Source organism: Rhinatrema bivittatum, chromosome 2 (genome assembly GCF_901001135.1).
Source record: "Rhinatrema bivittatum chromosome 2, aRhiBiv1.1, whole genome shotgun sequence".
Taxonomy (NCBI): Eukaryota; Metazoa; Chordata; class Amphibia; order Gymnophiona; family Rhinatrematidae; genus Rhinatrema; species Rhinatrema bivittatum.
Window position 1 is genome coordinate 381,947,736 of NC_042616.1, and position 27,997 is coordinate 381,975,732.

At 43.0% G+C, this 27,997-nt stretch overlaps 1 protein-coding gene across 1 annotated transcript in view; it reads left to right on the forward strand.

The window, feature by feature from the left end:
• ADAMTS16 (ADAM metallopeptidase with thrombospondin type 1 motif 16) overlaps positions 1 to 27,997 on the forward strand; it is an 806,542-nt gene that overhangs the window by 80,280 nt on the left and 698,265 nt on the right. Inside the window, 1 exon segment of the mRNA XM_029589991.1 lies at positions 3,640 to 3,965. Coding sequence (XP_029445851.1) covers positions 3,640 to 3,965 — 326 coding nt within the window.

Consider the following 27,997-nt stretch of genomic DNA (forward strand, 5'->3'; position numbering starts at 1 on the left):
CTGGAGCAGCTCACGAGGTGCAACGTCCTTATAGGATGATACCATGTGAACAAATCTTTCTGATTAGAAGGACGACCTTTTTGTAAAACCCTAAAAATTAAGGTCAGGATCTTAAATATTATCCTTAGCTCAATAGGAGCCTGTGTAAAGATTTCAATACTAGCATGATAGATCACATAAACGCAATGGAAGCAAACATGAAGGCTAAGTGACACCTGTGGAGCCCCACATAATGCGCATGTAAGGCAGTACGGTAATCAATGGTTAATAGGAAACAGGCTGAACTACAGATCTAAATCACTGTAGTCCAAAATATACTTTAAGTGCCTTAGTTTTCCTTATTTACAGAAACATTTTTTTTACAATTCTGTGTGAAATTTAAAGGAAGGGTCAAACTGAAATCCTAAATTGTGAGTATGCCAAGAAATGTAATGGGAGGTCCCTCAGTCATTAAAGGAGATATAGGACACTTCGTACTGAGTGTTAAAATTAGTACAGCTTGTATTTTTTTCCAAATTCAGCAAGAAGCCCGTCATCATTCATCCATTGCTTAATCATACTGGGCCCAATATTCAAAGCGCGTTCAGTGCTATTGAGTAGGATAAGCAAGACTTATGCAGCTAAGTAACAGCTGTTGAATATTGCCTATTTTCCAGTCCCCTTATACAAGCTAAAAGTTACATGCACAAAATGTTTCTTAGTAATTGCCGCTCCATACAGGTTATCCCTATGTTTCTGTTGAGAGCAGTAACTGCCACTCTGTGCATAAGCATTGGCAAGTTGAATGTAAAACACTGATAAGACAGGCTAAGAGATTTTGAAATGAAGCTGGCCTTAGAGGCAAAAACTAAAACTAAAAATTTTTAAAAATATGTCTGAAGCAGGAAGCAAATGAGGGAATCAGTTGGACTGATACATGATCAAGGGGTTAAAGAGGCACTTAGGGGAAGATAAGCCCATCGCGGAAAGACTAAATGAATTCTTTGCTTCAGTGTTTATTAATGAGGAGGTTGGAGATTTAACCATTCCAGAGATGGTTTTCAAGGCTGATGATTTAGATGAATGGAATCAAATCATGATGAACCTGGCAGATGTGGTAGGCTAGATTGTAAATTGAAGTGTAGCAAATCACTGGACCAGATGGTATACACCCCAGAATTCTGAAAGAACTCAAAAATGAGATTTCAGACCTTTTACTAGTAATTTGTAACTTATTATTAAAATCATCCATTGTAACTGAAGATTTGAGGGTAACCAATGTAGCTCTGATTTCTAAAAAGAGCTCCAGGGGTGATCCGGGAAACTATAGAATGGTGAGCCTGACTTCAGAGCTGGGAAAAATCCTGGAATCTATTTCAAAGAAGAAAATCACAAAACATATAGATAGAAATGGTTTAATGGGACACAGCCAGCATGGATTAATGCAAGGGAAGTCTTGCCTCACAAATCTGCTACGTTTTTTGAAAGGGTTAAACATGTGGATAATGGTGAGTTGGTAAATATAGTGCATATAGATTTTCAGAAGATGTTTGACAAAGTCCCTCATGAGAAGATTCTAAGAAAATTAAAAAGTCATGGAATAAGAGGCAAAGTCCTTTTGTGGATTACAAATGTTGTTAAAAGACAGGAAACAAAGAATAGGTTTAAATTGTCAGTTTTCTCAGTGGAAAAAGGTAAACAGTGGAGTGCATCAGGGATCTGTACTTGGACTGGTGCTTTTCAATATATTTATATATGATCTAGAAAGGAATACGACAAGTGAGGTGATCAAATTTGCAGATGATACAAAATTATTCAGAGTAGGTAAATCAAAAGTGGATTGTGATAAATTGCAGGAGGACCTTGCAAGACTGGAAGATTGGATGTCTAAATGGCAGATGAAATTTAAAATGGCAATTGCAAGGTGATGCACATAGGGAAAAATAACCCTTGCTGTAGCTACATGATGTTAGGTTCCATATTAGGAGCTACCACCCAGGAAAGAGATATGGGCATTATATTTAATATTACATGGACATATTACATGGACATCTTTGGATCAGTGTGCTGTGGTGGTCAAAAAAGCAAACAAAATGTTAGGAATTATTAGGAAGGAATGGTGAATAATTCAGAGAATGTTATAATGCCTCTGTATTGCTCCATGGTGAGACTGCACCTTGAGTACTATGCAATTTTGCTTGCCGCCATATCTCAAAAAAGATATAGTTGCACGGAGAAGGGCATCCCAAATGATAAAATAGCAGTGGGGCAGGCTAGTCCAGCACCGTGAATATAACATGAGGTTAAGGGAGCGACGTTGGCAGGACTGCAGTTGGGCAGGGGAGGGGGAGGGGGGACAAGTATAGGCAGGAAAAGAAATGGGAGGCCTGTCAGGAATGGGGGGGGGGGGGGGGGGGTGGCAGAAATTCAAATCCCTTGTTACGATTGGAGGGGAATGCAGTGATGCAGGTGTAGCCGCCGGCCACATTTTCCAGGCAGGGTAGTGAGAAGGTGCGCTCGATTTTTGTCCCGCCCGCCCTTGTTTTGTTTTATGTTGGTGGAAAAGATTTGCTGGTGTACATTGTCGCAGTTGAGGCGGTTAACCCGAGCCCATGTTATAATGGAATGCTATGGGGTTGTTGGTTGGGGGGGGGGAGTGCCTTGTGTAGTTGGGGGGGGGCTGCTACACGGGATGGCCGGTGAACTGCGGGGCTAAAGTTCCCGGTTAGAGCTTGCTCTCACTGGTTTGAGGCGGAGTAGGTGACGAGGGGGGAGGGGACTGATCTTCACCACTGGGGGGAACAAGGTGGTGGAGGACAAAGGGGAGGGAGATAATGGGGAAAAGGGGAGGGCCAGTTATGTTAAGGTTAAATTGTTGATTGTGAGGGCTCGGGTTATATATATAATAAACTACGGCCTATTTTCATACCAAATAATGTCTCTGCGTATTATTAGGGGGAACGGGACTGCTAGTGGAGCGCACTTATTAACTCTCTATGTTAAGGGGATGGAGTGGCTCCCATATGAGGAACGGTTAAAGAGGCTAGGGCTGTTCAGCTTGGAGAGAGGATGGCTGAAGGGGGATATGATAGAGGTCTATAAAATCATGAAATGACTTGAACTGGTAAATGTGAATTGGTTATTTACTCTTTAAATACAAGGACTAGGAGACACTCCATGACGTTAGGAAGCAGAACATTTAAAACAAATCATAGAAAATTCTTTTTCACTCTATGCAGAGTTAAGCTCTGTAATTCATTGCCAGAGTATGTGGTTAAGGCAGATAGTGTAGCTGGGTTTCAAAAAGGTTTGGACAAGTTCCTGGAGGAGAAGTCCAAAAACTGCTATTAATCAAGTTGACTTAAACATTAACATTTAATGTTTTGGTACTGGCCACTGGCCAGGTACTTGTAACCTTGATTGGCCACTGTTGAAAACAGGATGCTGAGCTTGATAGACCCTCAGTCTGACCCAGTATGGCAACTTCTTATGATCTTAACATTTTTTTGTAGTAACCCCCTATTATCTTTATTCTTATTTTATACTTTCCTTCTGTGTTTGAAACTGGATTTGAAACATCACTGAATTATAGATTTTAGAGGACATGTTCCATTTTAGACACTTCTTTTCAGCTTAATAGTGTTGTCTTTCTTGTTACAGAATATGACATTGTGGTTGCATATGAGGTTAATGAAAATGGAATGTACATTTCGCATGAAATTGCACACCATCAGAGGAAAAAGAGATCAGCAGACCTCTTCAGCAGTGACATGGTTCACTTCAGACTCCATGGATTTGGGCAAGACTTCCACTTGGAATTAAAGAAGTCAGATACTTTAATGGCACCTGGATTTATAATACAGACATTGGGCAAACAAGGCACTAAATCGGTACAAATGTATCCACCGGAAGACTTCTGTTTTTACCAAGGCGTCTTACGATCACAGATGAACTCATCGGTAGCCCTTTCAACATGTAAAGGCTTGGTAAGAATTTAAGAAATGATGATGCAGGCATATCTGATGTGCATTAAAATATTCCTTTGGTTTGGTACTGAAGATAAACGTTAACTGCATTCTCTCAGAAATCATAATATTCCAGGAAATATTTTGCTTGGGGTTTGTAGTGGATACTGTTAATTAATAATCATTGAGCTATGAACTACCTGAAAATGTCAGCATGATGGAAAACATGGCTAAAGTAAACCAATAAGACAAAATGTGTTGAAGTCTAAGGTGTATGCGTGCATTCCACTTGTCTCCTTTCTTTTCCCTTCCCTAATTCTCTTCTTTATTCCTCATTTCACATTCTCTTTGTCTGCATGTACATGATTCAGATGCAAGGTTTACGTAATAAAGAGGTGCAATCTAATGGTTAAAGTACTGAATAGTAAGTCAGGGAAAGTCCTCAGATGCAAGTATGAAGTCCCCCTCCTACTGCCTCCTTGTTTGACCCTGCTTAAATCACTTTATCCCACTGGACTTCAGTCTACCAGCTGCAGTTACATTATAATAATGATATTGTTCCTTTCCTACTCATCCCTTTGGAAGCTTTCATGGACTCTGGAATCTGGAATGCAATGCTATGCCATTTATTACAGAGGTTGCTGAATGAATTTCTGAATTACTGTGTTGTAAATCATTCTGGCATACTGTTTATATGAGATACACTAAGAACATAAGTTAAGCCATGCTAAGTCAGACTAAAGGTTCTTAACACCCAGCATTGTGTGTCCAACAGTGGTCTATCTAGGTACCCAACAGATTCTAAGTGATAAAGCAGTGGCTTTCCCAGGTTTGCCTGGCTAATAATGATCTAAGGACTTTTCCTCCGGGAATTTGTTGAAATCCCTTTTATACCCAGCTATGTTAACTGCTTTCACCACATCCTCTGGCAACAAATTCCACAGCTTAATTGTGTGTTGAGTAAAAAAAATACTCTCTCTGATCATCTTAAATATTCTAATTGTTGGTTTCATGGTGTGTCCCCTTATCCTAGTACTATTTGAAAGGGTAAATAACCATTCCCTATTTACCTGTTCAGTCACCTCTTCTCCAAGCTGAAAGCCCTAACAGATCCCTCTTCATGAGGGAGCTGTTCCATTCCCTTTATCATTTTTGCCCTTCTCCGTAAAACTATATTTTTTTAGATGCGGCGGCAACCAGAAATGCACAGTAATCAAGGTGTGGTCTCATCATGGAGCGATACAGAGGCATTCATATATTCTCTGTTAAGAATATAAGAACATAAGAAAATGCCATACTGGGTCAGACCAAGGGTCCATCAACCCCAGCATCCTGTTTCGAACAGTGGTCAATCCAGGCCATAAGAACCTGGAAAGTACCCAAAAACTAAGTCTATTCCATGCTACCATTGCTAATGGCAATGGCTATTCTTCAAGTGAACTTAATAGCAGGTAATGGATTTCTCCTCCAAGAACTTCCAATCCTTTTTTTAAAACAGCTATACTAACTGCACTAACCACATCCTCTGGCAACAAATTCCAGAGTTTAATTGTGCGTTGAGTAAAAAAGAACTTTCTCCGATTCGTTTTAGATGTGCCCCATGCTAACTTCATGGAGTGCCCCCTAGTCTTTCTACTATCCGAAAGAGTAAATAACCGATTCACATCTACCCGTTCTAGACCTCTCATGATTTTAAATACCTCTATCATATCTCCCCTCAGCTGTTTCTTCTCTAAGCTGAACAGCCCTAACCTCTTTAGTCTTTCCTCATAGGGAAGCTGTTCCATTCCCCTTATCATTTTGGTAACCCTTCTCTGTACCTCTCCATCGCAATTATATCTTTTTTGAGATGCGGCGACCAGAATTGTACACAGTATTCAAGGTGCGGTCTCACCATGAGCGATACAGAGGCATTATGACATTTTCCGTTTTATTCACCATTCCCTTTCTAAATAATTCCCAACATTCTGTTTGCTTTTTGACTGCCGCAGCACACTGAACTGACGATTTCAACTTGTTATCCACTATGACGCCTAGAACTCTTTCTTGGGTAGTAGCACCTAATATGGAACCCAACATTGTGTAATTATAGCATGGGTTATTTTTCCCTATATGCATCACCTTGCACTTATCCACATTAAATTTCCTCTGCCATTTGGATGCCCAATTTTCCAGTCTCACAAGGTCTTCCTGCAATTTGTCACAATCTGCTTGTGATTTAACTACTCTGAACAATTTTGTGTCATCTGCAAATTTGATTATCTCACTCGTATTTCTTTCCAGATCATTTATAAATATATTGAAAAGTAAGGGTCCCAATACAGATCCCTGAGGCACTCCACTGACCACTCCCTTCCACTGAGAAAATTGTCCATTTAATTCTACTCTCTGTTTCCTGTCTTTTAGCCAGTTTGCAATCCACGAAAGGACATCGCCACCTATCCAATGACTTTTTACTTTTCCTAGAAGCCTCTCATGAGGAACTTTGTCAAACTCCTTCTGAAAATCCAAGTATACTACATCTACGGTTCACCTTTTTCCACATGTTTATTAACTCCTTCAAAAAAGTGAAGCAGATTTGTGAGGCAAGACTTGCCCTGGGTAAAGCCATGCTGACTTTGTTCCATTAAACCATGTCTTTCTATATGTTCTGTGATTTTGATGTTTAGAACACTTTCCACTATTTTTCCTGGCACTGAAGTCAGGCTAACCGGTCTGTAGTTTCCCGGATCGCCCCTGGAGCCCTTTTTAAATATTGGGGTTATATTAGCTATCCTCCAGTCTTCAGGTACAATGGATGATTTTAATGATAAGTTACAAATTTTTACTAATAGGTCTGAAATTTCATTTTTTAGTTCCTTCAGAACTCTGGGGTGTATACCATCCGGTCCAGGTGATTTACTACTTTTCAGTTTTTCAATCAGGCCTACCACATCTTCTAGGTTCACCGTGATTTGATTCAGTCCATCTGAATCATTACCCATGAAAACCTTCTCCATTATGGGTACCTCCCTAACATCCTCTTCAGTAACAACGAAGCAAAGAACTCATTAATCTTTCTGCGATGGCCTTATCTTCTCTAAGTGGCCCCTTTAACCCCTTGATCATCTAATGGTCCAACTGACTCCCTCACAGGCTTTCTGCTTCGGATATATTTTAAAAAGTTTTTACTGTGTGAGTTTTTGCCTCTACAGCCAACTTCTTTTCAAATTCTCTCTTAGCCTGTCTTATCATGTCTTACATTAACTTGCCAACGTTTATGCTTTATCCTATTTTCTTCTGTTGGATCCTTCTTCCAAGTTTTTGAATGAAGATGTTTTGGCTAAATAGCTTCTTTCACCTCCCCTTTTAACCATGCCGGTAATTGTTTTGCCTTCTTTCCACCTTTCTTAATGTGGGAATACATCTAGAACAGTGCTTCTAGAATGGTCATTTTTAACAATGACTACGCCTCTTGGTATTTTTAACAATGACCCACGCCTCTTGGACATTTTTTACTTTTGTAGCTGCTCCTTTCAGTTTTTTTCTAACAATTTTTCTCATTTTATCAAAGTTTCCTCCCCTTTGAAAGTTTAGCACGAGAGCCTTGGATTTGCACACTGTTCCTCTTCCAGTCATTAAATCAAATGTGATCATATTATGATCACTATTGCCAAGCGGCTCCACCACCGTTACCTCTCTCACCAAGTCCTGTGCTCCACTGAGAATTTGATCTAAAATTGCTCCCTCTCTCGTCGGTTCCTGAACCAATTGCTCCATAAAGCTATCATTTATTCCATCCAGGAACATTATCTCTCTAGCATGTCCCGATGTTTTAATCTCCATTTCTTTCAGAATCAGTCCTAGCATAATATTTGCTTTTTTGACTGCCATTCCACACTTTGCTGATGATTTCGATTTTCCTGAGAGGTGACTCCTAATATGGAACCCAGCATTGTGTACCTGTAATTAGAATTATTTTTCAGTAGGTGCATCACTTTGCACTTGTCCACATTAAATTTCATATGCCATTTAGATGCCCAGTCCTCTAGTGTTTTAAGGTCTTTCTGCAGTCCTTATAGTCTGCTCATGTTTTAACAATTTTTAATAATTATGTGTTATCTGCAAATTTGATCACCTCACTCATTGCTCCTTATTCCAGATCATATTTGTATGTAAACAGCATCAGTTCTAATACAGATCCCTGGAAAAAACTCCACTATTACCTTCCCTCACTGGTATAAACTGTCTCTATTTCCAGTCATTTAACCACTTTACCAATCTAAAATACCACAGTTCCTCCTATCCATGATTTTTTAATTTCCCTGAAGGACTTTGTCAAATGCCTTCTGAAAATCCATATACATTATGGGGTAGATTTTAAAAGGATGCGCACGCGTGTCCATGTGCGCGCTACCCGGCACGTAAACATGGATGCCCGATTTTATAACATGCGCGTGCAGGTGCATGCATGTTATAAAATTGGGGGTCAGCGCACACAAGCAGATTCACACTTGTGCATCCTGTGGGCCGGATTTTAAATGCCCTGCGCGTGTAAATCCGGCTGGATTTACGTGCGCAGGGCCCTCGCACACCGGCGTGCCTATATTGCATAGGCCGCCGGCGCACGCACAGTCCCGGGATGCGCGTAAGTCCCGGGGCTTCGCAAAAGGGGGCGTGTCCAGGGGCGTTGTCCCAGGGTGTGTCCGGGGTCAGGGGCGGGTTTCCTGGCGAGACCGGGGGCATGGCGCCAGCCCGGGGGCGTGGTCAAGGCCTCCGGACCAGCCCCCGGTCGGGTGATGGCGCACCAGCAGCCTGCTGGCGCGTGCAGATTTACACCTGCTTTCGGCAGGCCGTAAATCTGCCAACAAAGGTAAGGGGGGGTTTAGATAGGCCGTGGGGGGGGTAGGTTAGGTAGGGGAAGGGAGGGGAAGGTTGCGGGGGGGGTTGAAAGAAAGTTCCCTCCGAGGCTGCTCCGATTTATAAGATACGCGCGGCTACGCACGTATCTTATAAAATCCAGCGTACTTTTGTTTGCGCCTGGTGCGCAAACAAAAGTACGCCCTCGCGCAATTTATAAAATCTACCCCTGTGCGCGCCGACGCCTGCGGCCTTCCTTTGTTCCTTCCCAGTCCGCTCCAATTTCGGAGCGACTGAGAGGGAAACTTCCCAACCCCCTACACTAACATCCCTTCCCCTAACCTACTCTCCCCCTAGCACTAACCTAGCCCCCCCCAAAATCTTTATTTATAACCTTTTGCACGCACCAGCAGCATGCTGGCATGCAATCTCCCAGCACAGCGGAAATGGCCGCTGTGCGGGGGGCCTCTAGCCTTGCCCCGCCACGCTACTTCTCAGGGCCGATGCTGCCACCACTACGTTTCCATGCAGCATGGTTCTTTCTTCTTCCCGTGCACCCCACTGCACATCACTTCCTGTTCCGGGCCAGGGGGGCAGGTTGCGGGAAGAAGATAAGGCCCAGCCACAGTTGTCAGCCTCCACTAACACTGCTGCTGTTCCCATCCAGGCTTGAACGTGCTGATAGCCTGGGCGGCAACGGCAGCAGTGGAAGATTGTCCATGTCTCGCTAGGGATGTGCAGACAAAAAGTTTATGTTCATAAGTCCATAAGTCGAAAGGGGGGGTCAATTTCGGTCAATACGGACATATGTAGAATTCTATAAGTTGAGTTTATGTCCATACGTGCACCGATTCCCTAAATAAAAATTAAACCCCTCACCCTCCTTAATCTCCCCCCCAAGACTTACCAAAAACTCCTAGTGGTCGAGCGGGGAGTCAGGACGCCATTCCTGTATTCCTTTTCGAGGAGCACGTGACGTCGGCGTCACGTCGGAGTGACGCGGACGTCACGTGATTCCCCGCGCGTTCGCTCCGGGACCCCTCGTTGGACACAACCGGAACTTTTGGCCAGCTTGGGGGGGCCTCCTGACCCCCCCAAGCTGGCCAAAAGTTCCGGTTGTGTCCAACGAGGGTCCCGGAGAGAACGCGCGGGGAATCACGTGACGTCCGCGTCACTCCGACGTGACGCCGACGTCACGTGCTCCTCGCAAAGGAATACAGAAATGGCGTCCTGACTCCCCGCTCGACCACCAGGTAGTTTTGGTAAGTCTTGGGGGGGATTAAGGAGGGTGAGGGGTTTAAATTTTTATTTAGGATCAACAATCGCAATTTCCAACGTATTCAACATAGCTATGTTGAATAAGTTGGAAATCCGATCGTTTTTCGCCTCATCACTTTTTTAAGTTAAAAAAAAAAAATTACGTTGCGTTTTACATATGCGTTCAAAACGAATGCACACCCCTATGTCTCGCTTGGTGAAGGAAGAGGAGGGAAGATCAGCGGGAGACCAGTAGCACACGACACACTGATCGGCGACACAACCGGTTGAGAATCGCTGATCTAGTGATTGAATTGAAACCCTTTCAGGCTTCATCTTCAAATGTACTTGAAAAAGTTTTTATTTTTTGCCTCTATGGCAATCTTCTTTTCAAATTCTTTCTTGGCCTGCCTTTTTGATTTACATTTAACATGCTAATGCTTATACTCTTTCCTATTTTCATCATTTGGATCTGCTTTCCATTTGCTGAAAGATTGGCGTTAATTGCCACTTTCACCTCACTATTTAACCATGCTAGCAGTCATTTAGCTTACTTATGATCTTTTTAATGTGTGAAATATATTTTATCTGGGTTTCCAATATATTTTTAAACAATGTCCACATTTGATGCAAACTTTTGATCAGTATATAACTACTCCTTTTAGTATTTTCTAACTAATTTCTCATTTTATCTTAGCCTTCTTTTTAAGATTAGATGCAACTGCAGTAGTTTTACTTAATGTCCTCCCTATAGGGATTTTAAATTTGATTTCATAATGATCACTATTGCTAACTAGCTCCACCATTATTATCCCTTGCACCAGGTCCTGCATTCAACTGAGGGCTATATCTAAAATAGCTCCCCTTCTCATCAGTTCTAAGATCAGCTTCTCTGTGAAGCAGTCATATTTGGAATCCAGAAACTTTACCTTCTTAGTGTGTGCTGATGAGACATTTATCCAGTGAATATTAGGATAATTAAAATCTCCCATTATTATTGTGTTGCCAATTTTATTTGCCTTTCTAAATTATGTTAACATTTCACTGTTTGATTTTTCAATCTGGCTAAGTGGCTGGTAGTGTACACCCACTGTTACACTCTTCCCCATCACATATGGAATTTCTATCCATAAAGATTCCACAGTATATTGGTTTCCTGCAGGACTTTTATCCTTCTTATTATGTTTACCTTAACATATAGTATCATCCCTCCACCAATTTGATCTGCCCTGCCCATTTAATTTGTACCCTGGTATCACTGGGTCCCATTGTTTATCCTCCTACCAGGATAGGTGGAAGGTGGATAACCATTTATTATGTCATACATTCTAACTCTTCATTCTTATTTTTTAGACTTCTGGCATTCATTTCAGACATTTAGGGTACGGTTTTTATTTATATTTACATTTACTACCTGATTATTAGCATTTGGTACAGGTAATTTAGAATTCTTCATATTTGTCTGTCTGGCCTTTTATTTAATTTCACTTCAGTCTTTACCAGAACCCATCGGGAGATACTCTAACTTCCCTATTATGCCAGTATTCTCTGAAGATAATTCACTCTGAACCATGTGCTCTCAAGTAACTGTAATCATGATCTAGTTGAAAAGCTGCTCTATCTCCTTTTTAAATGTTAGTGCAAGCAGCGGGGTTCCACATTTAGAATATTAATATAGTTATGACATTTAGAAATCAGTCCGGTAAGTAGCATATACTTTTTGTATGCTTTGCTCTTTTATGATGTATCACAGTTTTGTAAATATCACATGGATTAGTAACATCTTGGAAGAATAGTATAATTTAGATAATAATTTAAATGTATCCTCAGAATATTGGGTTATGGCACCATGAACTTTCATTTGAAACTACCCAGAAATTTTCCAATTATATAACACCACCCTGTTGCGATCTCTCCTGTGGCCGGAGCCACGGGAGGTCTCTTTCCTCCACGGCCCGATAGGCCACATCCCCCGGTCTCTCCTGCGGCAGGATGCTGCCGACCAGCCCACCTCCGCAACCTGGGCCGCCGCCATGGGTCCTCGCGGCCCGGCCGCCAACTTGCCAGCATGACAGGAGCCGTGCCAGGACTTTCCCTTTGCGGCAGGAGGCCACTGGCGTTCCTTGCCTCCTCTGGGGTCGGGGCCCTTATTCTTGTGGCAGGAAGCCACTCTTCAGCCTCCTCGGTGCGGCAGGACGCCACCGACATCGTCGGGCTTGCCCTGAGGCCTGCTCCATGTCCTCCTCCTCACAGCAGCAGCATGGCAGCTGTCCAGGGTTCTACCCCTTCCTTTCTAAGGGGCAGGCCCGTGGCTTCTCCCTACATTTAAAGGGGCAGCCAGTGTATCCATCCTGGACTCCTCCCAGGGAGTTGCCTTCTTCCAGCCCTATAAAAGGGCTCTTCAGTCACTTCCAACCTACTTCGGCAAGGGGCTAGTCCTCCCAAAGAGTTCTCGTTTCCAGCTCCTAACAGGCATCCTGATCTTTATCTGTGGACTTCCTTTATCTTCTTGGTCTCTGTCCTGATGTTCCGTGATGTCCTGATGTTCCTGATGTTCCGTGATGTTCCAAGTTCCGTAATATAGCCAGTCCTAATGTTCCAGGTTCTGTAGGACCCATGCCTCCGGAGATTCCCTGCTTTTAATCTGAGCTTCCAAGTTTTATCTTTCAAGGTCCAAGTCCCGACTCCGGAGAATCCAAGGGGTTACTGCATCCTGTGCTAAGAGACTTCCTGAGCCTGTCCTGCTCTTCCTCGTAGTCTGCGACCACCCATCCGGCTGTGTAGGGCGCGAAGGGGACAGTGTAGTCCACGACCAGCCCCACGTGCTGTGTAGGGCGCCTGAGGGTCTTGCTTATCCCTCTCTTTCTCCTATCTTCGTCTTAGCTTTTCGTCTACATTCCAAGCTCCACGTCTACATTCCAAGCTGCACATCAACATTCCAGGCTCCTGACTCCCAGACTTGGACTGTTTTCACCGCAAGGGCACACCCTCTCCTTGTCCCATGCTGGAGAGTTCCCGGTTGAGCTCTGTCCCATCGTCAGCGTAACTGAATTGCCAAGCCTTGAGTGTCCTGAGCTCAAGGCCGACACAAGCTCCAACACACCCAGTGCAGCTATCTTAACAGTAGCCCTTGGTCAGGGGCTGCGCACTGTGGTTCCTTCCTGAATATGGTACACATGCACCAGAAAACAGCACGCTATCAACTACAGGAGGAAGGAGTACCCCAGGCCTTTGCCCAAAAGGAAGGCCTTTTGATCCACCCTTCCATAGTGCAGGGTAGGGTCATGTGAACTTACATAAAGCTCAAACAAAAATCATAAAAACATCTGAGTTTCACAAAAGCAAATTAATGGATAAGAACATAACATTTGGACTGAGCAGGATATTGGTTAAGTGATGTCAAATACCAATTTAATAGATGAGTTTTCAGATCCTTTAGAAGGACTTAATGTCTTTTAGGCTTTATAAGGGTGATAGAAGTGAATTCCAGAGAGCTGGGCCGGCCATTAAAAATGTCCTTTCCCTTGTTTCATCAAGGTGGGCAAGTCTTGGAGAGGGTATGTCAAGAAATCCTTTATTAGACAATCTAAAAAACTCAGATGGAGTACATAGCTTCAATGCTGAAGAAATCCAAGAGAGATGACATTGTTTATAAGGTTGTGCTCAGTGACTGCTGATTTATATTGAATGTAGTAAGATACTGGGAGCCAGTGCAACGATTGAAGTAATGTATTCTCAAATGGATGTATTGGCTAGGAGACATGCAGCGGAGTTTTGCAATATTTGAGGTAGTCCTACAGAATAAGCTGGAAGTCTGGTTAGCAAGGAGTTGCAATAATCCAGATGTGAGAAAATGAAAGATTGTAAAACTGTACGAAATCTATATATAGTGTCAATTCAATGGCATATATCATAGTCATTTTCAGTAAAAACCTTAGATGCGTAAAATGCATTTACATGTGTAAAATCCAGTTTTAATTGTGTAAATCCTTTTAAAAATTAATCCTGGTGTGCACATGTGCATAAGTAACTGCTTACTATGATGCCACCACTAGAGGTGCTCTCACTCTCTCTCTCAGGCCTTTCCCCAACCTCAAAATGCCCAAAATGGAATTTGGAAAAGAAAAGCCTTATGAGCGTAAGGCATGATATCATACAACTTAACACAATTGAAAAAGTTATACTTATTTTCAGCATTAAAACTGTGCAATATTGAGTGTTATGGCTTCGCGAAGCCAGCCCACTTTAGCAGAAATCCTGCCCCCTGTCTCCTCCCCAATCCCTTCCCTTTTAAAAATTTGCATCACGCCATGCGTTATGGTGCGTTTTGCATGCATTAAGGTGTTTTTTGCATGCGGAAATACCTTAACGCATGCAAAATCACCATAACGCGAGTTGATAATGACCAGGTAAGTTTGTACCTGAGGAAGATGGAGGGTAAAGTGACTTGCCCAAGGTCACAAGGAGCGACAGTGGGACTTGAACCCTGGTCCTCCTGGTTCATAGCCCACTGCTCTAACCGCATAAGAGCCAAAAATTTACGATTTTTAAATTTTCTTAAAACAAAATGGTTATCACTTGTGAAATTACTTAAATATTTTGTGAATGTATAATTACAATTTTCATCTCAGAAAGAATTATTTTGTTTCAAAATGCTTCTATTTACCTGATAAAAAGGTGGTTGTTAATCCAATTGAGGGCTCTATGGATGTGCTAGCTCCTATTGATAGTTTTAATTTGTCATAGTTTCTACTGGATTCTCATGATGTAATTGAAACCAGAGAGACCTTATTGGTCTCTTTTGTGTCGGAGCAGAACAAAGAAGTGATGTTAAAGCAATATTTGAAATATAAGAATGAGAATTTATGTGCTTACCAGGTTACAAATTTTTCCTGATGTGGCAAAGGAGACCCAAGTTAGAAGGAAGACTTTTTTAACAGTTAAAACAACATGTAATTGACTTCTGGAATTCCTTTTTCTTAAAGTTCCCAAGTAAATGTATACTTGATTTTCAGGGGTATAGTTTCATTTTTTCAGATCCTGCTCATTTAGATACTTTTCTTGTTGATAAGACCGGGAGAAAATGGACGGTAACTTTAAAACAAGGGCACAGGTGCTCATACATGTGCATATGGGCATGTGAGTAGACATACACTGCAATTTTAAATTATGCGTAAGGTTGCATGTGCATGATTTAAAATACACCCACTGCTTATAAGTGTGCTCCTAATTTTAAGTCGTTACTTTAGCAAATGTATTTCACGTATCTTCCTTAGGACTTTGTCGGCTTTAACGCGTGCACGTAAGTGGATTTTAAAACAAGCTCACATGAAGGACCTTCCCAGTTTTACCACTTAGTCTATCAGTTTGCCCAGATAATCTCAAGGTTAGCCAGACCCCTCTGCTTCTTCAGCCTGCTCTCCCCCCCCCCCCCCCCCCAGTTGACCTGGACCCCTTCACCCTGTCATGTTAGGCCTGAAAAGCGATTTCTGCAGACTTACACCTCATCAGGAGCAGCAGTAAATATACATGGCTAACATACCGCCGTGCACTGCAGCCGCCAGATTTAAAATACAGATTTATGCACGGAACTATTGGACCTGCCCCAGAACACCCGACATGCTCTAGCTCCGCTCATTTTTTTAATCACTCCCGCATATATACACATGCAATTTGTGGCCTTTAAAATACGCGCTGCTCGCACGCGGCCCAAAGACATGCATGCATGGGTCTTCTTACATGAGCAACGCTTTTACCTCTTAATGGATAGGGGGGAATAAAGGAGTATTGTTGATTATGCTGGCACTCTTCTGCTTTTTAATATTTCCTCTGTATTTTGATTTCCTTTTTTGGGGGGGCCTTCTTGATTGGGTCTAGGGTGTTCTAAGATAACATAAATGATGTATCCTTAATGTATTTCCTTGGTTCTGTTTATCTACCACCCATTCTTTACTTTAAAATCCTGTTTTGGTTAGAAATGTAATAAAGAATTAATTTAAAAAAAACAACTGAAAATATTTGAATACATGCACAATCCATCAAACACTGATTGTGGGTTTGCCAGTATTGTTTCTTTCCAAATAGTGGATACCATAAACAGATCTTACTAAATCTATAAATGTTTGCTGAATATCTGTTAGCACAGGGAAACAAGTTTTAAGAAATATCCAATGCCAGCAAATTGCATTTGAAATAGTGTATGTAGTATGTGTACAAATTTATTATGACTCATGCGATAACATAGAAACAAGTCTGATCAGAAGCTTGCAGCAAGAAAGTAGAGTTGATAGGAATAGTAAATAATGACAGTTGGGGCAAATGGAATTCTAAACTCGGTTCAACTTATTTCATGAACATCTGCAATTATTAGACACAGCACTTGCTGGTATGTGTTGTAAAGTATGTGAATTCTTTCATGTGCTGCTGTTCTTTTATGAGAAGCAAATAAAAGGATGCTGAGATTTATCTTCCTCTAACCCCAGAACTTGGTCACATGCACCCTTAAGTTACATTTGTTCTGCCGTAATTCAAAGTCTTTGTCAACTAAGAGCCACATTAAAAGAAGAATTATTGAAAATTCATTTTTTGCAGTTTAGTCATTAAGAGGTTTTACGTGCGTAGGTGAACTTACGTGTGCCAGGCCTATTTTAAAAAGGGACGCTTCTAAGTCCTGGGGCTTTGAGAAAAGGGCGTGAAGGGGGCGAGGCAGAGCTAAAGGTCCCCAGCACAGTGGCCATTTGCCGCTATGCCGAGGGATCGCGTGCCGGCAGGGTGCCGGCGCGTGCAACCTGGGCAGGCGCAAACGGTAAGTTAAAGGAATGGGGGGGTTACAATAGGGCTGGGGGGGGGAGGTTAGGGGAAGGGGTAGGAAGGATAGAGTAGGAGGAAGGGTCGTTCCCTCACAGGCTGCTCCTAAATTGGAGCGGCCTGGGAGGGAACGGGTGAAGGCCGCAGGCGTCGACGCATGCAAGATGCACTAGTGTGCACCCCCTTGCACGCACCGACCCCCGATTTTATAACATGCGCGCACTTCTGGAGAGGAGATTTCTGTCTCCCAGAAGGCATAGGTTTAAAAGAGCAAAAGAGAGCACCCAGAGAAATTCAGCGTTTTACCCTGAAAGAACTTTGTTGCCATTGATTGGATTGTTTCCTGCCTGGTGAGACCTGAGCGCCGTACCCGACGTCGGAGGGAGGGGCCAGAGGAGCGTTAAGAGCAGGCTCTCCTACGGTGAGCTCCAGAGCACCCAGAGAAATTCAGCGTTTTACCCTGAAAGAACTTTGTTGCCATTGATTGGATTGTTTCCTGCCTGGTGAGACCTGAGCGCCGTACCCGACGTTGGAGGGAGGGGCCAGAGGAGCGTTAAGAGCAGGCTCTCCTACGGTGAGCTCCAGAGCACCCAGAGAAATTCAGCGTTTTACCCTGAAAGAACTTTGTTGCCATTGATTGGATTGTTTCCTGCCTGGTGAGACCTGAGCGCCGTACCCGACGTCGGAGGGAGGGGCCAGAGGAGCGTTAAGAGCAGGCTCTCCTACGGTGAGCTCCAGAGCACCCAGAGAAATTCAGCGTTTACCCTGAAAGAACTTTGTTGCCATTGATTGGATTGTTTCCTGCCTGGTGAGACCTGAGCGCCGTACCCGACATCGGAGGGAGGGGCCAGAGGAGCGTTAAGAGCAGGCTCTCCTACGGTGAGCTCCAGAGCACCCAGAGAAATTCAGCGTTTTACCCTGAAAGAACTTTGTTGCCATTGATTGGTTTGTTTCCTGCCTGGTGAGACCTGAGCGCCGTACCCGATGTCGGAGGGAGGGGCCAGAGGAGCGTTAAGAGCACGCTCCCCTGCGGCGCACCACCGCCGCCGGTGCGCCGCCAAAGCCACGCGCGCCCAGCGAGGAGTGGCAGGAAAGTAAAGCAAATTTATTCTTATCCTAAAATAATTATATGTGCAACTATTTCCTAGTAGTTATTGCTCTCTGGATCAGAGTTTAAAACAGCATAACATTAAGGATCCGGAATATTATTACAGTTAAAAGATATTTCCTTTAAGTATGCCACCTAAACGAAAGGGGAAAATAAGGGTTTTTCCTATGGAACCCTTACCCGCATTAACCCAACTGGATATAGACCGTTTTCTTACACAATTGGAAGAGGAAGCAGCCAGTGATTCCATTGGAGGAACTGGTGGAGAGGTACGGGTTTCCTCCTTGGAAGAGTCTTCTTTGAGCCCTAATGCTTGTTTACCACCAGCACAACGAGGCTCAGGAGGGAAACTGATCCAACAATCCCCACAGGAAGGTGGAGGAGAGTGTAGATCAGTTGGTGCACTTTCTGAGCCTGTATCTGGAGAGAAATTCTCTGTAGAGATAGTAACAGCACCCATAGGTTCCGGAGAACCACCTGCTCAGGGAACTGAGCAGGAGGAGGTACAGAGTACTCCAGATCATTTAAAACAACTATCAGTTGGAGCTATTAGACCAGAGAAGGTAACTTTGGAATCCATCTGGGATGTTGTATCAGGTTTAAGCGCCTCCATAAATAAACTTGAAACAAAGATAGACAACGTATCCTCAAATTTCCAACTTCAGATAAATAATACACAGCAAGTAATTACAGCTATAGGAACAAAGGTAAAAGAAAATGATAAAGCCATAAAGTCTTGTCAGAAAATAAGTGCATTAGTAGCAAAAGATCAATTATATTGTTCAAAACGATTAGAGATAATTGAAAACAGGATTAGACATTTAAACATCAGAATACTAAATTTTCCCACAATAGCAGGTGAAATACCTTTTGTAACTTTAAAAAGACTTCTGAAAGAAGTTTTAATGTTTAATGACACTGATTTTCCATCTATAAATACCTGTTATGTTTTGGAAAGGAAAGGTGCTATGCCTCAAAATGTTCCTGCAAACTTAACTAGTTTTCTAGAAGATTCTACTAATGATGTTATGAATAGAAACACTTTAGTGGTATCGTTTATAACACAATTAGATGTTAATAAAGTTATGCGTAGATATTTCCAGAAACTTCCAGTACAGTTTTATGGCCAACCATTGAAATTTTTCCTGATTTAGCATCTATAACTATATTAAGGAGAAAGGAATTCCTTGCAATGAGGCAGAAAGTTCTATCCTTAGGTTTTTCATTTCTTCTTCAATATCCATGTAAATGTCAGATAAAGAGAGGAGATCAAAATTTCACCTTTTTTCAAATAGATCAGTTTCAAAAATTTCTGGAGGCACAATTACCAACTACATCATCCCCTATGGATCCAAATGATTAGGGAAGAAATAAGGAAATTCAATTGTGAGTTATGCAATGTTTATTCTTTAAATTTAAGTTTTCCTTAAAAATACTCTCCCATGTCTTTGACTCTGTACAGCTCAATATTTGTCTAAAAAAATGTTTATTAATTCCTGGAAATACAGCATAGTGCTACTTGAATTTACATAATTGAAGTTTTTCTTAGTTATATAGTTATATCCTTGGTGATTATACACTTTGTAAACCAAGTAATGACTTGTTTAATTTCTATGATGTATTATGGAAAATATATAAATAAAGAATGAAAAAAAAAAAAAAAAGAGCAAAAATCTTAAGATCTGAGCAAAAGTAGAAAAAACAATCTGTCTATGTCCATCTTCCTTCCAGTCTATCACCAAGATTGGCAGGGCAGTGTCTCTCCTTCTCTGTGCTAGACTGGGAGGCTTAACTTGCAGAGCACACTGAAAACTCCTTCTCCATCGAAATCAAATCTACACTGACATACTCCTTACCGCCCAAATGGACTAAGGGCTACACATTCTAGCAAGCCTCTGGGGGAGGTGCATATTAGAAATGGCAAACCCCTCTAGTTGACTATTCTTGGCTGGGGACTAGGGCCATCTGGTGGGGACTTCATAGTCTCTATACTTAAAAGAAGACAGGGCCAGGTCAGGGGAATGAAGTTAGGCATTCAGTTAATTTCCAGCATTGGGCTTACGGTAGCCAGTGGATTATTCCAAAAGGAGGACACATTCCAAAAAGGATGACAAAATGCAGCACAAAAATGACATTGAATTTGCATATATAATTAGAAGAACTTAATATGCGAAAGCAAACAAAAAAAAAATATATATATACACACACACACACACACATTATTTTTAGATAGAGAATGTGATAACCCAGATCAGGACTAAAAAATAGATATACAAACGCACCCTGAGAGTTCCCTGGTCCACAGATTTCACAGAAACTACAAAATCACTTTAAACAAGTGCTGTTATAAGTAATACATTTTATTGCAGAAAACTTAAAAAAGTGAAAAAGATGCTTCATTTACCACCCACCATGTTATCTCAATAGTATGGGTATATGGGCTGAATTAATTTTTATAATCATTGGGCCCAAAAAAATGTATATCTGCATAACCAAAATTAATCAGCAATCATATTTTAAAGCAAACACAAAAAAATATTAAACCCCCCCTCAGACAGGGCACATTAAATGTTGAAGTCAGGCACCTGTGGAAGTCGAGTGGGTCTATGCTAAAGGCAGAAGGGATACATATTATTTTCTTGGCTAGAACAGGGACTCCTCTCAGTGAACCCTGTCCCTCTCTTTCTGTATAGTGGTTGCTGGAAGACAAGTTGCACCTCAATCAAGATCCACACCAAGTTACAGTTCAAAATATTATAATTTAATTTCTGAGGTTACCAGCCAGTAACTGTTTATAAGATAGTAGAGGATAATAAAGAATTACTGAATGTATCAGCGTTCACAGGCTTTCACACCAAGATACAGCTTTCATCAATCAACTAGACAGCTGCCAACAAGTTATTCCAAACTTGAAAGAATTATTTCACTCTTTCAACAAGCTCTATATTATTCCTTAGTCATACTCCAGTAGAAATATGTTGCTCACATTTAATACCTCACAACTTCTGTACTCACAATATCAGTAGGATCCCTTAAATTCCTCTTAAGAACTAACATCTCCTTCTGTCCAGGTCAAGTACTCACAAAGTGGACCCTTTTCCCTAGACATAGTACCTCTTTTCCTCAGCTGTGTTCAAGGACTTTCCTGGTGTCCCTGGTACACCCTGCCTTGTGAATTTCTCTCTATTCTGTTGTTTTCCAAAGCCTGGAATAGGGCCAACTCTTCCTGATACCCTCTGCCTTCAGCCAAATTCAGACTAGACCCCTGGTTCTTTTTTGTGAGAATTCCTCTTTAGCCTCGGGTCTCTCGATGGGAAAGCATCTGCAGGGCCCTCTCCTGAAAGGAGTGGTCTCCGAGCTCACCTCAGACTCCTAAGCCATCCTGCAGTCTCTTGGAATCTCCTCCTGCCAAACCTTGAACCAAGATTATATACTCTCTTTAACATTCTACCCAGAAGATCATCTTCCCAACCCTTTTAAAAGAACCAACATATTACACAACCTATCGTTAACTTTATCTAGAAACTTTCCATTGAAAGTTACCAAGCTCAGTTACCATTTATTGTGCCATCTAGTGGCGGGTTACTGGTACTACACATATAACATTGTTTCCCAATTTTCTCATGAAGATGCCTTTGGTGCTCCTTTACCAAAAATCTCTCTCAGACCATACTCATAAAATGGACCCAATCTGGGGGCTCTATCACAAACTTTTTCTACCTGTACATTGAAAGTAATACAACTCTTTAGATAGGCAAAAATAAAGTTACTTCCCTTCACCTAGCCAGCAAATACCATGGAAGTACTTCCTCCAGCCAACTGGCAAGACCTGGCCCATGTTGGAGAAAGTACCACCATGGCATTTGCTGGCTAGTGGACAGAAGTAACTTTATTTGTGTCTATCTGAGGAGTTGCATTACACATGGAAAAATATGTTTTATAGGTAGCCCCTGTCCCATTCTGGTCCTGGGCACGGGGACACAAGGGGGAGGGCCATGGACCACATAAGTCCCCCTGGGATTTCCTGGGGTTCCTGCACAGGGAGGAATATGTCATTCTTTTCAAGGACCTCAGAGTCTCTTCCTCTCTGAGGCTCTTTCTACACACCAGCTCCAAGCACTCAAAATAACCACTCTCCACGCCTGTGCTGCTTTTCAAAAAATAAAGTCTTTACTGAAGCTGATGGCAGGAAAATTAAAATACAAACAGGAAACATTAATTGATAATGCTCCACAGTAACATTTAATAACAAGTAATATTTAATCCTCTATTCTACCCCATCCCTCTCTCTATCTTCTCCAACTCACATGTTTAATGTTATTTAAGTTACTATGTAAATTAACCTTTCCAATTTAATATGTAAATTTATCTTCCTAAATTATTATTTAAGTTACAATGTTACAATGTAAAATAAGCAGCTTCTGCCTTATTTCTGTTCAGTTACATGTAAACCGATGTGATATCTCGATCGAATGTCGGTATATAAAAACAAACAAACTAATAAATAACAAAATCCAAAAGACAGCACGGTCCAAATTCATTCACTCTCTTCACCTTCTTACATCTTTTCCCAACAGGTATGCTCTACTGGGAAAGTACCCTTCCAACCTGAGCCCTCCCAGAACCTTTCTGGGTGATGGAAATCTTCCTCTCCTACGTTCCTCTTTCTCTCTCTGTACTGAGTTGGATCAGTCTTTGACTCTAAGGACTTTCCCAGGCAGGATGCCTCTCATCTGGTACCTCTTAGTACTCTCGACTAGGGATGTGAATCGTTTTCCATATCGTCTTAACGATAGAAATCGTGTGGCAGGGCAAGAAAATCGTCTTAGGCACAATTTTTTAGTTAAAAAATCGTTAAAAATCGTTTTTTCCGATTAGTGCGCACTAACTCGAGTTAGTGCGCACTAACTGAAAATGATACAATTTGACACTTTTCAGGTCAGTTAAGGTCAGTTTAGGAATGAATATGTATTCCTATTGGCTGCCCTCTTATTTATTCATGTTACCAAGTTTCCTACTGACAGTATATGGGGGATGGGAAATGGAAACAGTTGGTAGCTTGACAAAACAAGTAATGTGATCAGTCAATGTGACTAGAACTTGTGCCCTAACCCTGATACCAGGGGTATTGTGATCTTCCTGCACACAGTGCCCTATCCCTATTAATACCAGGAGTGTTGTGATCTTCCTGCACACAGTGCCCTATCCCTAATACCAGGGGTGTTGTGATCTTCCTGCACACAGTGCCCTATTCCTGATACTGGGGGTGTTGTGATCTTCCTGCACACAGTGCCCTATTCCTGATACCGGGGGTGTTGTGATCTTCTTGCACACATCCCGGTATCAGGGATAGGGCACTGCATGCAGGAAGATCACAACACTCCTGGTATTAATAGGGATAGGGCACTGCATGCAGGAAGATCACAACACTCCTGGTATTAATAGGGATAGGGCACTGCATGCAGGAAGATCACAACACCCCTGGTATCAGGGATAGGGCACTGTGTGCAGGAAGATCACAATACCCCGGAGGAGTGAGGGTCAGGCAGCTCCCCCCTGTCTGTGAAGCCAGCCTCTCACTAGTAATGCAGGGAGGGAGCTGTCTCAGACTTCACCATCCTCCCCCCCCCCCTTACCCACACACCATTCACTAGCTGGGACATGGGGAAGTCAGGAGTGAGGGTCAGGCAGCTCCCCCCTGTCTGTGAAGCCAGCCTCTCACTAGTAATGCAGGGAGGGAGCTGTCTCAGACTTCACCATCCTCCCCCCCCCCCCCTCACCCACACACCATTCACTAGCTGGGACATGGGGGAAGTCAGGAGTGAGGGTCAGGCAGCTCCCCCCTGTCTGTGAAGCCAGCCTCTCACTAGTAATGCAGGGAGGGAGCTGTCTCAGACTTCACCATCCTCCCCCCCCCCCCTCACCCACACACCATTCACTAGCTGGGACATGGGGGAAGTCAGGAGTGAGGGTCAGGCAGCTCCCCCCCTGTCTGTGAAGCCAGCCTCTCACTAGTAATGCAGGGAGGGAGCTGTCTCAGACTTCACCATCCTCCCCCCCCCCCCTCACCCACACACCATTCACTAGCTGGGACATGGGGGAAGTCAGGAGTGAGGGTCAGGCAGCTCCCCCCTGTCTGCGAAGCCAGCCTCTCACTAGTAATGCAGGGAGGGAGCTGTCTCAGACTTCACCATCCTCCCCCCCCCTCACCCACACACCATTCACTAGCTGGGACATGGGGGAAGTCAGGAGTGAGGGTCAGGCAGCTCCCCCCTGTCTGTGAAGCCAGCCTCTCACTAGTAATGCAGGGAGGGAGCTGTCTCAGACTTCACCATCCTCCCCCCCCCCCCCCTCACCCACACACCATTCACTAGCTGGGACATGGGGGAAGTCAGGAGTGAGGGTCAGGCAGCTCCCCCCTGTCTGTGAAGCCAGCCTCTCACTAGTAATGCAGGGAGGGAGCTGTCTCAGACTTCACCATCCTCCCCCCCCCCCCTCACCCACACACCATTCACTAGCTGGGACATGGGGGAAGTCAGGAGTGAGGGTCAGGCAGCTCCCCCCCTGTCTGTGAAGCCAGCCTCTCACTAGTAATGCAGGGAGGGAGCTGTCTCAGACTTCACCATCCTCCCCCCCCCCTCACCCACACACCATTCACTAGCTGGGACATGGGGGAAGTCAGGAGTAAGGGTCAGGCAGCTCCCCCCCTGTCTGTGAAGCCAGCCTCTCACTAGTAATGCAGGGAGGGAGCTGTCTCAGACTGGTATCAGGGTTAGGGCACTGTGTGCAGGAAGATCACAACACTCCTGGTATTAATAGGGATAGGGCACTGTAAGAGATGACTGTAGTAGATTGAATAAAGATCTGATGTTTCTGCTCTCCTCACACCAAACAAAAACAACACACAAGCAGAGAAGCCCTTCTTACAAAGCTGAGCTAGTGAGTTAAGTAGGAGGAAAAGTAAACATACTGGTGCCAGTGTGGCTACATAAAAAATACGCTTACCAACAATCAATTACATATATTTGAACTGTGTACAGTTCCAGCCAGGACCACCTTTCTAAAATGCACAGTGATTGGCAAATTCAACATGCACTAGCATTTCAGGTGCCTGCTAACAAAAATAATAAACAAACAAGTTCTAGTCAGGTGAGTGCTGATCATTACATTACTTTTTTGTCAAGCTTCCAACTGTTTCCATTTCACATCCCCCCAACCATATTGGTAACATCAATAGATAAGAGCACAGCCAGCCAATAGGAATACATACATACATATTCATTCCTAAGTGACCTTTACTGACCTGGGAAGTGTGAACACTTTGTTTCATTTTCTGTTGGTGTTCGTTAGTTTCCAGTTCCATTTCCCATCCCCCCAACCATCACCTCAGTGGTAACCTTGGTAACATCAATAGATAAGAGGGCAGCCAGCCAATAGGAACACATATTCATTCCTAACTGACCTTCAGTGACCTGGAAAGTGTTTATTTGTATCATTTTCAGTTAGTGCGCACTAAATCGAGTTAGTGCGCACTAACGGGGAGTTAGTGCGCACTAACTCGAGTTAGTGCGCACTAACACGATTTAACGATTTTTAACGATAAATCGTTAGAATTTCTATTGTATCGTGTTCTATAACGATTTAAGACGATATAAACATTATCGGAAGATAATTTTAATCGTTGAAAAATGATTCACATCCCTACTCTCGACCCTTAATCTGTAGGAAATCCATTTCTCTTCAGGGCTCTTCAGAATCTAATACTCTTGAGGAACACTTCTCTTTTTCACTCTTTCTGGACTCCCAGGAACTTTGCTCTTGGCATCTTTCCCCCCAGTCGCCTCTGAATCGACCCTGTGAAGAGATGGCCCCAAACACCAGAACTCCAGATCTTGGAATCCCTCTCCTTTTGTCTTCTCCCAGCTTCTTCCTTGTACCAGGGACCAGGGGTGCATGAGTTTTTATAACATGCGCAGCCACACGCATGTTATAAAATCAGAGGTCGGCAGGTGCTGGGGAGTGCACACTAGTGCAAATTGCGCACGCCGAGCCCTTGGGGAGCCCCGCTGACTTTCACCATTCCCCCCCACACCATTTCCTCTCCTTTCCTCTCCCAGTCCTGCCCCCCAGCCCTAAAGAAACCCTCCTCCCGTACCTTTGTTTTGGAAGTTACGCCTGCCACAGGCAGGTGTAACTTGCGCACGCCGGCCGACTGCTGGCACGCGATCCCCCATGATGGCCGCTGTGCTGAAGTCCTTGGCTGCCCCCGGACCGCCCCACCACGCCCCCGGACCGTCTGCCCTGCCCCCATCCCGCCCATTCAGAAAGGCCCCGGGACATACGCTCATCCCGGGGCTTTACACTCGCCACCGGGCCTTTTGAAAATAGGCCCGACGCGCGTAACCCCCCCTACGTGCGTAAATCTTTGAAAATCTGCCCCATATTCACTCAGACACATACACTCTTGCTCTCTGTCATACACTCACTTGCTCTCTGACACACACACACTCACACTGACTCACACACACATAGTTTCATTGTCACTCTGACACAGAGACACATTTTTTGTGCTGCTAATGTGTTTGTTCAGCAAGGGTGACTCAAAGCAATCTGCTGCCTGAGGTGAAGTATGAATTGGCGCTTCCTCCTACAAGGCGCAACATAGGTCATATCACTGAGAGAACCAAGAGCGAGAATCCAAAGTTATTTGGAATGTTGGGGAAGGGGGAAGCAAGGATCAGAGTTCCCAGAGAAATGACAGCAATAATATTTCTAGCAAGCTGGAAACCTTGCCACACTCCCAAGAATCCTACCACCTTCTTTCTACCTTTCCCCAGCATCTGCCCCATGAGGATGTGAGAAATGGAATGAATGGTGGGGTTCTGTGTGGCGTTCTCTCTCAGGACTGGTGCATAGGCATTAGCTGCCCTAGTCAAATCTTCAGCCTTGCTTTCCTCACGCATAATTAAAAATAAGGAGGATAACTTTCAAACAGCTATGCACGGCTGTGTATATGGCCATGCATAGTTTTACCATAGTTTTTTGCAGCTTGTGTGTATGATATCATGCATATTATAAAATTTGCATGATTTTACCCCGCAACATACGTGCATGTCTATGCTTACACATGAATAAATGCAATGCATTGAAACTATGTATATTAAAGTATTGAACATGCGTACTTTTCCTACCTTTTTAAAAAATATACACGTGTATATTTTATGCATGAAAGTAAAGTAGGACTTTCTAATGTAAGTACCAATACACATGCGCAAGTCGGACAGTTTTAAAACATTTATGCATAAATAAAATGAACCATTTTTCCAATTAGGCTAACAATTCTCCCAGATCCTGTTCAGGTCATCGAGACCCTCCTGGTTCTTCAGCCTGAACTTTTCCCAGTTTACCCAGACCTCTCGCCCAGTCAGTACTACACAATGATCACATTTAATATCACTTAAGCCAGATAATTAGCAGTGTATACTGTATAAATACATGAGAAGGCTGGCAAATGTATGCACATGTCTTTTAAAAAAACAACTTGCACACTCCTTTTTTCTGTGAAACTCTATACACCAGAAAGTGAAAATACGAATATATTTTCGACTTTTATAAAATATGGAATACACGAGAAGAGGCTACTTATGCACATATATGTTAATTTTTACATGCATAAAGTTTTGAAAATTCTCTCCTTTGAATTTATTTTAAAATTTCTTATTAACCATTTCCTTGACCCAAAAAGGGAAATTTTACATGAAAAAGAGCATTCACAGTATATTCTTCTGAGATAAAAATATCACTTTCAACATGTATATTATTTTTGCATGAACTGCTTCTTGCCAATTAGAAAACCCTGCAAAAAAGACACTTGGAACCTATATGGTATTTGACCTATTGTAAAGTGTGTTGGATGTGTATTTTGCCTTCAAAAAGCCACGAGTAAACAAAATTATCATTACAATATAGTAAACCTCCCATACCGAAGCAGCACTAACTGCCAGCACTCAAACAGTAACACCCTACCTACAAAAAGGCAACT